This window comes from Engraulis encrasicolus, chromosome 18 (assembly GCF_034702125.1).
Source record: "Engraulis encrasicolus isolate BLACKSEA-1 chromosome 18, IST_EnEncr_1.0, whole genome shotgun sequence".
Lineage (NCBI taxonomy): Eukaryota > Metazoa > Chordata > Actinopteri > Clupeiformes > Engraulidae > Engraulis > Engraulis encrasicolus.
The window spans coordinates 52,176,694-52,191,465 of record NC_085874.1 but is presented as its reverse complement, the minus strand read 5'-3'; the positions used below and the strand labels follow the sequence as shown (position 1 = coordinate 52,191,465).

The 14,772-nt window shown below is 42.6% G+C and overlaps 2 protein-coding genes across 2 annotated transcripts in view; both read left to right on the top strand.

The window, feature by feature from the left end:
• Positions 1–5,345, top strand: part of capn3b (calpain 3b) — a 117,696-nt gene extending 112,351 nt beyond the window's left edge. The window contains exons 19-21 of the mRNA XM_063223821.1: positions 1,762–1,878; positions 4,348–4,406; positions 5,265–5,345. Coding sequence (XP_063079891.1) covers positions 1,762–1,878; positions 4,348–4,406; positions 5,265–5,291 — 203 coding nt within the window. The 3' untranslated portion in view covers positions 5,292–5,345. The remainder of the gene's footprint in view (positions 1–1,761; positions 1,879–4,347; positions 4,407–5,264) is intronic.
• A 6,607-nt stretch (positions 5,346–11,952) lies between these two features.
• Positions 11,953–14,772, top strand: part of LOC134469524 (calpain-3-like) — a 34,956-nt gene continuing 32,136 nt past the window's right edge. Inside the window, exon 1 of the mRNA XM_063223824.1 lies at positions 11,953–12,472. Within this exon, the coding sequence (XP_063079894.1) occupies positions 12,191–12,472 (282 nt within the window). The 5' untranslated portion in view covers positions 11,953–12,190. The remainder of the gene's footprint in view (positions 12,473–14,772) is intronic.

Below are 14,772 nucleotides of genomic sequence, written 5' to 3'. Positions count from 1 at the left end.
GATCCAGAAGATCCAGCTTGCTCGTTTTCAAGATGGGTATATGCCCACTACTTTGACTTCATTGAAAATAAGGACGCCAAGAACATTTCAGTTAAATGCACACTGTAGGCCTACTTGAAACCCAAACGGCGTTCCACGTCGAAAAACAGTAAAATTTGACGATTTGAAGAGGTGCCATAGCACCTCCAAATTAGTCAGGAAAGGATTGGATGCATCCCATTCGCACGAGACAGGGACACGGCAGGGTATCCGACGGGGGCAGATGAGTAGGCTACGTTACATCCCCCTCACTTTTGTTCAACTAAACATCACTAAAATTGAAATAAATACATTTGAAATAAAATATTATACGCTCGCCTGTCAAAGTAGTGAAATTGAACATGCTTGCTGTCGTTGCATCACTCTGTAGCCTATCACAGTAAATTCCAGCGCAATAGTTGCATGAATAGAACTAGCTGTTTGCGCAAAGTCGCAGAATATGCTGGCCGCGGTGCTGACTGAGCGCGCGTAAAGAATTGAGAGTTGTGAGTGATTCAGGCGAGCCACGAGCTTGCAAACTGACTGGCTGGTAATATCCTCGCAATCATTTTTTCGCCTATAATTTCGTTCATTGATAAGACATTTTCCCCGGTGTGCTGTAGGCTATATAATTAATATTCAAAATGGGCCTACTGTAGCAATGCATGCATCTGCTCTTTTATCAATAATAATTTTCAAACTCGTAGTGCAGTGAGGTGGCTTTATGTTTCAGCCAATTGCAATGGAGCCTGTGCTGCATGCGTCCGTAATAGATTTTTTTTTTTAAACGGCGCTGGTGTGCATGGTAAGGTGTGGTAAGAAGAGAAAGGATTAATCATTGTATTGGTGAATCAATATTGTATGTGGGTAAGATGCAATTCCTGAAAATGTTGGTTTTCAGTCTGTAGGCTTCCAAAACGACTTGTGGATGGCAGGTGAAAGTCATGCCACCTCATAGATTTGCACTGTAGATTGCCAAATCCTTATTTCCAGTCATTTTGGCTAAAGTAACTAAAAGTAATGCAAAAGTAGTGTAATGCCTTACTTAAAAAAAAAAAAGTAATGTTGTAATGTAAGGCATTACTTTTAAATGACAGTAACATGTAATAAGTAGTGCATTACAGTTTTTGAGTAACTTTCCCAACAGTGTTTGTGAGTGATAGCATAAAAGGGCCTGAAAGAAAACGAGTTTCAATGTTGTGTTCTGATCTGGTGCGGCAATGGGAGGCAAAAGTTATTGAAACTGAAGAGAAAAAAGCCAGACCAACACAGATGCAACTCTTCTGTTTTTTAGTAATGTTCTGCAGCAACAAAAATAATAGTGTCTGTGCAGTGCTTAATTTGAGGGGGAGCAAGGGGGAGCTAGCTCCGGAACCTCAGGTGAGAGCTCCGGAACCTTGGATGGAACCCTAGGGAAAGACATCACAGACCCCCCCTCCTGGGGGAGCCACCCATCCTCTGTGCTCCGGGACCTCCCGCTTGACAAATTAAGCACTGTGTCTGTGTTTGCTTCAGCTTATTTATCTCTAGTTCCAATTGGCCTGAATGAAGATTCGTTTTACAATGTCTGATTTTGGGCTGGACTGCTACACCGGCGGTGAACCGGGTTCGATTCTGGCCCGCGAGCCTTCCCCGTCTCTCGCTCCTCGCTAATTCCCTGTCGCTCGCTCTTCACTGTCTCTGTCATAATACTGTAAAAGGCATAAAGACTCCAACCTGTTTTCTCTTTTCCCCTCCCTGTAGGTTTCCATCTGAATAACCAGCTGTACAACATCATCGCCATGCGCTACGCTGACGAGAAAATGGAGCTGGACTTCGACAGCTACATCTGCTGTCTCGTGCGCCTGGAGGGCATGTTCCGTAAGTACACTACGCCCCCTAGTGGCCGGGAGGGCATATTCCATAAGTACACTTCGCCCCCTACAGGGCATGTTCCGTAAGTACACTACACCCCCCTAGTGGCCGGGAGGGCATGTTCCATAAGTACACTTCGCCCCCTACAGGGCATGTTCCATAACAGGGTTTCCCAAACTGGGGTGCGTGCACCCCTGGAGGTGCGCAGCCTGCCATAAGGGGGTTGGCGAGCTGAATAGAGCAATGGCGGATATGTGAGTTTTTATAGCATTAATGAACATTAAGTAGTTTTTAATTGTATGGTGCATTATATGCTGGAAGGCTCCATCTGAAGTGTAGTTTAATTCCAAGACTATTGGATTCCCCAAAAACGACTGTGCTTAATATGTAGTGAATGAGCAGTGAATCCATACTTGCGCGGCCATCAGCACACCAAAATATTCGCTCAGGGGGTGCGCGAACCACATTGAAATGTACAAGGGGGTGCGCAGGGAGAAAAGTTTGGGAAGCCCTGTTCCATAAGTACACTACGCCCCCCTATAAGGCATTTTCGTTAGTACACTACGCCCCCTATAAGGCATTTTCGTTAGCACACTACGCCCCCCTATAAGGCATGTTCTATAAGTACACTACGCCCCCCTAGTGGCCGGGAGGGCATGTTCCGTAAGTACCCCTTTAAGACATGTTCCTTAAAGTGATACCATCCTATTTTTAGAAATAAGCTTATTTTACACCTCCCCTTGAGTTAAATAATAGGGGTTTACCATTCTCCTGTACTTTCAACCGTTCTCTGGGTATGGCAGTGCAAATTTTACCTCCAAGCTAGCAGTTAACATTGAGTCCTATGAGACCAGCTGGCAATGTTAACTGATAGCTTGTAGGTAGAATTTGCACTGCCATACCCAGAAAACGATGAAAGTGTAGGAGAGCGGTAAAACTCTATTATTTAACTCAAGGGGAGGTGTAATATAAAGCTTATTTCCAAAAATGGGACAGTATCACTTTAAGTACACTAGGCCCCCTGGAGGGCATGTTCCATAAGTACACTACGCCGCCCTAGTGGCCGGGAGGGAAAGTACACTACGCCCCCCTATTGGCCGGGAGGGCATGTTCCATAGTACACTACGCCCCCTATAGGGCATGTTCCATAGTACACTACGCCCCCTATAGGGCATGTTCCATAGTACACTACGCCCCCTATAGGGCATGTTCCGTAAGTACACTACGCCCCCTATAAGGCATGTTCCATAAGTACACTACGCCCCCTGCAGGGACTGTTCCGTAGTACACCCCGCCCTCTATAGGGCATGCTCCATAAGTACTGTACGCCCCCTATAAGGCATGTTCAGAATGTGTGCGCATCATTGACTCAAACACACCAGAGATGTTTTAAGGGTGTTACGAGACACTTTTTCTGGGTGGTACTGCACTCTAGGGGCGCCAACGTTCAGAAAGAATGGACTGCGCTCTCTCGACAGCGGCCACTAGGTGAACTGCAGGCATGGGTAAAATAGGGAGTGGTGAGGCTGTATGTAATACTGGCTGACAGTGCAGACACTAAAGAGAGAAAAACTGCCGTTCTGAAGCGTGTACGTTGTTATAAAATACGTAGATTACGAAAACTGCACTTGTTATGCTATTTTGAGAGGGAAGAGGCTGTTCCAGAAGCATATGAGATGTTTGTTGTTACAAGACATTAAACTACTAACTGGACTGATGACATCGCCAGCAATGCCCGTGTCTGTAGTGCCCACTTCATATCTGAAGTTAGTGCGAGCATCCGTTATCTTATTTCGGAAAAAAACACCTGTCGAGTCTCTGTACAAGTGAACAGAGCATGGTCGATGTTGAGGCAGCGGTGCGCACGCAGCCAAATTACGTCATATTTGTTAATAAACTCTAAAGGGGTCAATAAGGCATGTTCCATAGTACACTACGCCCCCTGGAGAGCATGTTCCGTAAGTACAGTACGCCCCCCTAGTGGGCATGTTCCATAAGTACACTACGGCATCCTACTGGCCTGGAGGCTACATTACATTACATTACATTGCACTTAGCTGACGCTTATTATCCAAAGTCACTTACAGCTATTTTAGTTGCAGCTTACAGCTAGTTTGAACTGGACTGGCCGCGCACACGACGCTGTCGGTGTGAAAGGCCAAGTAGAACACACCGGCGGAAACTAAGCAGAAAGACCTCAACCGTCTCACTGCTGTTCCTCCATGCTTTAGTGTGGAGCCGGCCTAAGTACGCCCCCTGGAGGTCTGGAGGGCATGTTCCATAAGTGCAGGGCCCAGTTGGCTCTGACACACCTGTTACAATATAGGATTAAGAAACTGAAAGTTTTGCAAATAAGTACAATGTGTTTTTTCATTTAATTTCTCTCATGTTGGTTTGTTCCATCTGGGTGTATAGTAATGCCTATAAAATACCTATACCTATAAAATATTTAATATGTCATCTTTCTTCATACAGGTGCGTTTAAGGCCTTTGACAAAGACGGTGAAGGCTTCATTAAGCTCAGCGTTCTTGAGGTAAAGAAAAATGTCTTTAATTCCCTACCAGAAAAATGTCTTTATTTCCCTTTTTGCCTTACTTTTAGAGTGTGGAAAAACTCAACAGTGTTGCAATTACGGTCAAACCAAGCTATAGTATTGGTTTGTTTTTTTTTTAACCCACATGCTGTTTTCATATGTAAACAGATAACAAAATATCTGCTTTTCAAAACCGTCCTCATACGTGTAGCCAAGCCCTTAGGATCTAAGCCTTACATGTTTCTTTGTCACACCTGCTATTTCGTGTTAGCCTTGCGCGCTATCTTACGTACTTCCACCAAGAGACTTGGCTCCGTACTAGGGCTGCACGATATTAGAAAAATATGCGATACACGATAACATGACTGTATATTGCGATATCGATATTACTCGCGATATTTTATATATACATGTATGTTCCCCAATCTACTTGCCATTCTACACTTTATCATGTATGAAACAACTGAGATCAATGTTTTATTTCCAGCATTATTTTTATTCGGAAAAAACATGGCTAATATACAGCATCAACTTAAAATGCCAACCTTTTTAATACCTTTTTTAACCAAATTGGCTGTTATTAAAAATTAAAAAGTAGGTATCACGATATAACCAACTTTTTCGATACGTGTATTGCAAGTCGTGATATCGCGATATCGACGCTTTCGATATATCGTGCAGCCCTACTCCGTACTACATCTGGCAACTGTTCTGTGGAGCGATGTTGAGGATTTGGCCGGCCAACTTGGGGGGGGGGAGGGATCAGATCACACAACCTCCAAACCATGAATATGAAATGAAATGGTAGTATTATGGGATGGTCAGGACCAGGCTAATTTCATGTTCTTCTTCCTCTAGTGGCTTCAACTGACCATGTACGCATAAGGCCATCACAAGTCTACACAGGCCTCAACTGATGACGTATGCATAAGGCCATCAGCACAAGTCCTCAGTACATCATCACAGGCCTGGTGACACAAGAAATGGAAATACGATTCTTCAGCTTCGTTCTAACACAACATGTAAAGACTCTTTTCTGTGACTCAGCGATGGTCCTGTCCTCCATGCCTTGAGTGGAATACAAACCTTTTCAGGTAAAGCCAGGATTATAGAGTGGTACAAGATGGATTATTGGCTTTATTGGGAACATACGTACATCGACACGGCCGAGGAAGTACTCTAAGGCAGTATTATGGGAAGCATTGTGGTGCTCAAGCTGTGAACCAGCAATTGGTGCTGTTGTAGAATGCAGTAGGCCTACTGTTGTGAAATATATTGCTGACAATTACTGTTTTAGCTGATTGAAAATGTGGTCTGCTCACCAGAAGGCCACCCATGGTGGTTCACATGCAGGGCTGGATTAATGCACAGGCTAGATATGGCTGCAGCCTAGGGCCCCCACCTGCCAGGGGCCCCCCGATTGACCAACAGTGAAAATTTCAGAATTATGACAATATGCAACATTTAAAAAATCATCTGCTGTGTTGAGTACAGTTGGTAGACATGTTATCCTTAATTCCCAAATTGCGATTATGACACCGTCTGTGTAAATTTGTCATGAAATTTGCCTTCTGGGGGGCCCACAGCAGCCATTAGCCTAGGGGCCCCAGGCCGTCTGAATCCTGCCCTGTGTATATCTGACATGTGTCCCTTACGAAAATGGACCATGGTTTTACAATGAGAACTGAACCATGGTTTTTAGTTACTCATAGTCGTCACGGTTTTTTGAGCATGGTTTGTGGACTATGGTTTAACCATTGATTGACTGTAGTTCAACCATGGTTTTACTGTCATTCAACCATGGTTTGAATATGATTTGCCCATAGTTAAACTATATATTTAACCATGGTTTAACTATGGATTTGCCATTGTTTGACTATTCAAAAATTAACCATGGTTTTACTATGAAAATGAACCATGGTTAATAGTTATTCATGACATTACAGTGAGATTACGCTTTTTTTTAATCCAAAGCGACTTACAGGCTATTGGTTACAGTCCCTGGATCAATGTTAGGAGCCTTGCTCAAGGGAACTTCAGCCATGGATGGAGGTGTATGGAATGGTTTCGGGGGAACCATGGTTTATTGTCAAAGAGTAGGCTATACTAGGGTTAAACCATAAATCAAACCAGTCACGAACCATGGTTGTCATGATTACACTAGAAAACATGATTAACTATAATCCATGGTAAATCTATGGTAAAACCATGATTCGTTTTCATAGTAAAACCATGGTTAATCTTTGTAATGGCTACTACTATGACAGCTACTGTTCTAGAACTAGAACTGGAACTGGTTGGTTGATAGTACTTAGAATCACCATGAAATGTGGTAGTAAGACCATGGTTACTGCATTACAACCATGGTCAATTTTCGTAAGGTTAGAGTAATCATGACATACCATGGTAGAACCATGTTACTACATAACAATCACAGTAATACCATAGTAAGCCATAGTACAATTATGGTAAGTTCAGAGTACTTTTAGAGTAATCATGATATACCATGGTAGAACCATGATAATCATAGTAATACCATAATAAACCATGGTCCATTGTTCGTAAGGGGTAGGACAAACAGTGAAACTGTGCATGCAGTGTTTGGAAATCCTGACAAATGTGAGAATGTATGACCTGGGGGTATTTTACTGGTGTCCAGTCTGAGATGGTATACAATATTTGACATTTTTATTTGCAGATATCAGGTTGAAAACCGTATCTAAGTCCATTATTGTATGAATTAAATGCATTTATGAATATTTTGTAGTTGCTTACGTTTGTGAAAGCAATGCATATGCATCCCAAAACAATTTAAATCACAAAAATCATTTAATTCATACAGTAATGGTATTAGCTGTGGTCGCACACAAAATGATCATCATTTGCTGTTGCTATTTGCTAATGGTCAGTATTACTCATTTACAGTACCTCAGTCATTGACAGTCAGTTGGATCGTGCTGAAGGCAGCACTGTTGCTGTAGTACAGCTCCTAAACACCAGAGGGTGACATTTCCCCTTGCTTTTACTGTACCACTTGAATTGATGTAGACACTTGATGTAGACCCCTGTCCACACATTGAAGAAAATGAGGTGCTAATTCAACACAGAGAGTCAGTGTAACATCCTCAAACGTGTGTTTGGTCTCAGACTACTCTTAAATTGGATTAAAATTGCTTTTCTTTTACTACAGTTGTAGACTATGGTAGACTAGGACCCGGCCTTTGTCTCAACAGGTTACCCCCAATTTGTTATTTTCGATTCCTCCATTTGTCAAATAATTGACGTGACTAATCTCCTATATTGCTGATACAGGAAACAGAGTCTTAATTCACTTAAAACATTGTGGGAGAAAGACCTCAACTGTTTCAGATCACATGTTTTACAGTAGGCCTACAGGATTTCATGTATTACTGTACTGTGCTTTTAAAAAGTGGTAGGTCTTCATAGTTGCTTTTATGTATTTCACAGGGTATCAAAAATTACCTGAAAATTATGTGCCAGGAAACTGAAGCATCCTTTTAGTCACAAGTTGATTATGAACGTGAGGTAGACATAGAATGACTAAAAGTGTGAAATGTGTTGAAATGTGTGAAAAATGATGTACAGTGTGCATGTATGTATGTATTTATTTATGTATGTGTGTAGCCTATGTAAACATGTATGTAGCCTATGTATGTTTGTATGAACAGTATGTATGTAGGCCTATGTATGTATGTATGTATGTATGTATGTATGTATGTATGTATGTATGTATGTATGTATGTATGTATGTATGTATGTATGTATGTACAGTGAGTCCAATATGTATTTGATCCCTTGCTGATTTTGCCCGTTTGCCAACTAATAAAGACATGATCAGTCTATAAAGTTATGATAATATGTATTCAAACATGGAGAGACAGAATATCAAAAAGAAATTCCAGAAAATAACTTAAAATAATATATTTTAATTTATTTGTATTTAATTTAGGCTAATAAGTATTTGACCCCTCTAGCTAAAGAAGATAAAGTGCTTTGTGGCCAAGCCCTAGTTTTCTAGCACTGAGGTTAGATGCTTCTTTTAGTTAATGACAGTGTTTGTGCATATAGTAGAAACTATTTTTGCCCATTTTTCTTTGCACATTATCTCTAAAACATTAATGGTTTGTGGCTGTAGCTTGGCAAATGGGAGGTTCAGTTCTCTCCATAGAATTACTATAGGGTTAATATTTGGAGACGGTCTAGGCTACTTCACCACTTTAATATGCTTCTATTGAACCACTCCTTCGTTGCTTTGACTTTATGTTGTGTATTATTGTCATGTTGGGAGATCCAAAAAGGGCCCACCCTTCAGTGTAGTGGTGGAGGGAAGGACGTTTGCACTCAGGATTGCACATTACATGTCTCCCTCCATCCATTCATTGACGATGTGAAGTTGTCCTGTGCCTTGGCCAGACAAACACCCTCAAACCATGATACCACTTTCATGCATGATGGTGAGGAGGGTGTTCTTGGGATCATAGACAGCAGTACTCTTTCTCAAAACACATTGAATTGTGATAATGCCAAACAGCTTGATTTTGGTTTCATCTGACTACAACACCTCCTTATCATATCATAAACCAGTCTGATGTCCGTTGGCAAACCTCAAGTGGGACTGCTCAGGTTCCTTCTGAAGTAGAGGAACCATGTGTGCACTACAGGATTTTAAACCTCTGTGGCATTAAGTGCTACCAGTAGTTTTCTCAGTGATTTTGGTCCCAGTAGCTTTGATATCATTGCCTAGTTCATCTTGTACAGCTCTAGGGTGATTTCTTTCTGTTCTCATGATTATCAAATCCCTACAAAAGGTCAAATCTTGTATAGAACCCCAGACAGGCTGATGGATAGTCATTTTGTATTCCTCACAGTTTGGAAGAAATTCATCAACAGCTGGGTCATTAATACCCAGTCTCTTTCTTGTGACTTTGCAGCCCATTTAATCTTTGTTCAGGTCTAAAATCGTGTCCCTGATATCATTTGACCACTCTTTGGTCTTTCCCATGCTGATGAGGTTGGCGTGTGACTGATTCACTCATACTATGGACTGATTCTGCTGATTCAATGTGTCTTTTATGCATGTTAGTATGTACAGGTGTCTTTAATTCAGATGACAAGTTGATCGGAAGTGCCCATTTGGTCTGTGGGCCCGGAACTGTAATCAGTTGGCAGGGGATCAAATACTTATTTTGCTCGATGAAATGGAAATAAATTAATATATATTCTCTTCAGTTAATTTCTGGATTTTCTTTTTGATATTCTGTCTCTCCATATTAGAATACATATTATCATAACATTTATTGACTGATCATGTCTTTGTTAGTAGGCAAACCAACAAAATCAGCAAGGGATCAAATACATATTGGACTCACTGTATGTATGTATGTATGTATGTATGTATGTATGTATGTATGTATGTATGTATGTATGTATGTATGTATGTATGTATGTATGTATGTATGTATGGATGGATGGATGTATGTATGTATGTATGTATGTATGTATGTATGTATGTATGTATGTATGTATGTATGTATGTATGTATGTATGTATGTATGTATGTATGTATGTATGTATGTAAAAATTGTAAATTGCTATTGTTTATCATTTATGTTATAGATATAAATACACATTGTTACAACAAATGTCTTTTCCTTTATCCATCTTTTGTCATAGTGTTTTGCTGTACATGATCCCTTTAATTAGTTTGGCTAATTTCTCCAACGATGACGTTCTCATAACTAGAAGCACAGCGGTGTATGAGAGTTACTGATGGCGTGGGCGGGTTCCAGAGAGTGGGGGCAGCGATGGTAAGGTTCTGTCTTCGAAAGTCCAGTATTTGCTTGAATTGAAGGGGGGTGAGGAGGTTTACCTTTTTTCGGATTTTAGTTTACGTCTACAAAGACCTTATCATCGACTTTCAAATATCGTACCAAGATGTTGGTCTGACCAAAGAAGATAACGAATAACGTTTCCCAAATAGCCATGGTTGACCCGTCTCCCTCATGTTGCTACTTGTCAGAAAAGGCTGCGCCGAAGTTTAAACCAAACATTTTCTTAGTCCCATTTCTGCTCAAACCACATCACTGCCTTGAACACGCCTCTTCCCAGGGTTGTTGGAGCTACTCAAAGTTGATTGCTTCCCGACAAAGTGGGTGGAGTTCCCAATTTCTCCGGAGTGAAACGGTATTTGTATTGCTCCTGGCCTGATCACGTATAACGCCAAAGGCGTTGCGTCACTAGGAGGGCGTAGCCTGGCTAGCCTGTGCCCATAGAGGTAGAAAATAACACTAGAGGACCCCGCCCCCCTTTTTACGGCAATCTGTAGTGGCCATTATCTGTAGGTAGATCAGAGAAATGGAAATTAATGGAGAACGAGGCTCACCTCTGTCAAAAATGGCTTAATCATGTGAAAATGTCCATCAACACACTATACAAGGACAATAGTTGAAGTGTGTTGCTAACTATGTTCATAAAAGATATTATTTGATTTTTGAATGTATTTTATCGACCCATATGATTTAAGTAGATATTTAACCTGACATTTCAAATCTGGTCTTTGATTAAAGTGTTACTTCATATTTACACAGTTTTAGTTAATTTCTTGATAGGGGTGGGCGTGTTCTCCATTGACTTGCATTGCCTGAAAGTACCTACACTACCTACGGAAGTTGGGAAGCTCCAGCTGCCATTTCCCAGTGCTGTCGCAAATTGCTGTGTCCTCTCTAGTGTTATGTTCTACCTCTATGGCTGTGCCTTCCCTTACCCTGACGCTGCCAAACTACTCATCATAATTTATTGGTGGCTGGGTGAGGTGCTGGCTGGCTGGGTGAGGTGCTGGCTGGCTGGGTGGCTGGCTGGGTGAGGTGCTGGCTGGCTGGGTGAGGTGTTTCGATGTGTGGTGCTGCCCAGAGCTCTAGTCTGTTTCCTGCAACCGCTGTGGCCGCTTACCATCAAGATGACGCAGCGTTTTGTGCATGTTTGGTTTCAGTTTGAGTGTTTGTTTGTTTGTTTGTCTTGTATATTTACTTCGTGTTGACTTCTCTTGTATGACAGCGTAACTATGCAGCAAAGTAGGAATATTAATGTGTGATTTGTTTAATTCTACAATAATAATGGGGGGAAAAGATGCAGTAAATTAAGTGTGTGAGTGTGGGGGGGGTTGTTGCCAGATGCTGTGTATTAAGCGTGTGTGTGTGTGTGTGGGGGGGGTGGTTTGCTTCCCTAACTCCTACTGTCTTCCTGGATCCCACACCCACCCCCCTCCCCCCGTAGGACACCAACCAATAACCCAAATATAGCGCTGTCAGCTGAGAAGACCAAGTAAAAGTGTGTGTGTGCGTGCGTATGTGTGTGAGAGACAGTGAGAGTATATGTGTATGTAAGAGAGAGTGTGCATGTGCGTGTGCGTGTGCGTGTGCGTGTGTGTGTGTGTGTGCATGCATGCGTATGTGTGTGAGAGAGAGTGAGAGTATGTGTGTGTGTGTAAGAGAGAGCATGTCTGGGTGCGTGTGTGTGTGTGTGTGTGCCTGCTGCGTGGGTGCGTGTGTGTGGGTAATGTGTGCTATGTGCGCCACATATAAATGGCCTGAAAGATGACACACAAGTCAGAGCAGAAGACAGACTCAGAGAACTACAGACAGCACTTAGTTCTAGAACTACTGCACTTAGTTCTTCCTTCTGTGTTCTGAATCTCACACATTAGGGGGTCTAGGCCCTTTTGGTTTCAAACTCGTATCTACCTCGATAGACCCAAGTAATCAATCATGAGTGCGGACAAGGCACAGGTGGAGAACCTGCCTATGTTCCAAGCGGGTCCTTCTCCGTCCCACCACGCTCCCTCAGGACAGGACTTTACCAACTTCGCGGCCATCTTGAGTCGTAACGAGCGGATTAAAGACGCCAAGCGCCTGAAGACGTTCGTGGAGCTGCGGGATAAGTACGTGAGCAGGAAGGTGCTGTTTGAGGACCCGCTGTTCCCCGCCAGCAACACCTCGCTCTTCAAGACGCGCAAGGCGCCCCCTAACGTGGTCTGGAAGAGGCCCAGGGTAAGGTCAACTCTTTATTTATTTATTTATTGATTGATTGATTGATTTATTTATTTACAGTGCGTAGTCTCTCTCTCTCTCTCTCTCTCTCTCTCTCTCTCTCTCTCTCTCTCTCTCTCTCTCTCTCTCTCTTTCTCTGTCTCTCTCAGACTTCTGCTTTACTTTAAGTAACAACCATCTTGGTGGGTTTACAGTAAACTTTCTTTCGATTCACACAGTGTGTGTGTGTGTGTGTGTGTGTGTGTGTGTGTGTGTGTGTGTGTGTAAGAGGCCTTCATAGCACAATTGATTGACAGGACAGATGCATGATGTTGGGTGGTTATTGAAACGTAATCCAGCCATGCAATTAAAAAAAAGGTTTTGATGAGTGCAGACTTCTTCTTTCTCCTGGGATGTGCACAATCTTCTCCTTCAACTGAAATATACTGTAGTCTAGGGGCTCCCAAACTTTACCATGCCAAGGCCTATATACCGATAATATACAGTATTCCAGCCAAGGCCCACCATATACCGATATATTCCAGCCAAGGCCCACCATATACCGATATATTCCAGCCAAGGCCCACCATATACCGATATGCAGTATTCCAGCCAAGGCACCCCATGTACCAATATATTCCAGCCAAGGGGCCTCCCATATACCAGTAGATTCCAGCCAAGCCCCCCCTTACATGGGTCGACTCGTGCCACATTGTGTTTTCTGTGCACCCCCTTTACAAGCATAGTGCAGACCTCTAAGGCAGTGTCCCGCTGGAACATATAAAAGATAATGATATTCGTATAATGCTCAATTATCCAATTATGTATTTTGTCATGGTATACTTTTCCTGCCAACCTGACGCGGCCCCCCAAGCACGCACGCACACACACACGCACACACTCACGCACGCACACATGCACACACACAGACACGCACACACAGACACACACACACACACACACACACACACACACACACACACACACACACACACACACACACACACACACACACACACACACACACACACACACACACACGCTGGGCCTGAGTCCAGTAGTCGCGTGCAGTGGTGTGCCCCTGGTTATGCGGGGTGGCAACCCTGTACCAGCTCCATAAGTAGCCTACTGTACCTACTGTATGCAGGTCTATATGGGAGGCATGTTTGACATACTGCTTTGGCGTGTCTTCTTTAATGGGTTTTTCCTCCACATGCACAGTAAATGTGGAGTATGCTATTTGAATCAAGTTTCATTTGCACATTGCACCCTTACAAAAATCGACCATGGTAAATCATGGTTTTCAGAGCATGGTTCGGCACGCTTTTTTATTTTTCTATTTTTTACTATACTATACCCTTACGAATCTTAACCATGGTTTTACTTTGAAAACTAACCATGGTTTTACCACGGTTTATAGTTATTGATTAAATTATACATAGTGACACTTTTTTTATCCAACACGCATATTGGTGACAGTCAGGACTCCTGACCAAGACCATAATAACTAACGTTCTCAAACGGCATGGTTGACCCACCTCCCTTGGTTTGCTACTGGTCGAGTGCAGAAAAAGCTGAGCCAAAGTATAAACCAAACATTTTCTTATTCCCAATAGAACGTCTCTGCCTAAACCTCGTCACTGCCTTGAACACGCCTCTACCCAGGACCGTTGGTTCCCGACAAAGTGGGTGGAGTTCCCCTGCCAGGGGGGACCCGATTGTACCTGAACAAGCAATTTTCCTGAGTGTATGCAGCTGAGTCAAAGGTGTTGCGTCACTGTGAGGGCGGAGCCTGGGTAACAAGAATTGGCACGGAGATGCATTGGCTCAAGTTTCCGTAGAGATAGGCTAGTATCAAGTCAAGTCGAGTGTACTCTATTGTCAAAAATCTATGAAACAGGATTAGCACAGAAGTTTGAAATTGCGTTTGACCAGTCTGCAGTGTGCAGTTAAACTAAACATACATATAAGACATTGACAAAAAAAGATGAATGGGAATTGGCAATTTTCTTCCAGTTTCCGGGTCTAGTCCCACCCCCTCCGTTGTTTCACTTCAGAATAGAACCCACGGCGCCCCCTCTGTTCAGTGTAGATGGTCTGATGTCAAGTCAACTTTATATGATGTATTCTTTAATGGAGCCTAAAATAGTTGTCCAACAGGTGATGATGTGGTCTGTCTTTGCGGATAAGATTAATGACACATTAGGACAGCAGGTGTCTTTGCGGATAAGATTAATTACACATTAGGACAGCAGGTGTCTTTGCGTAAGATTGATGACACATTAGGACAGTAAGTGTATTGAATGGGCAGCACAGAGCTG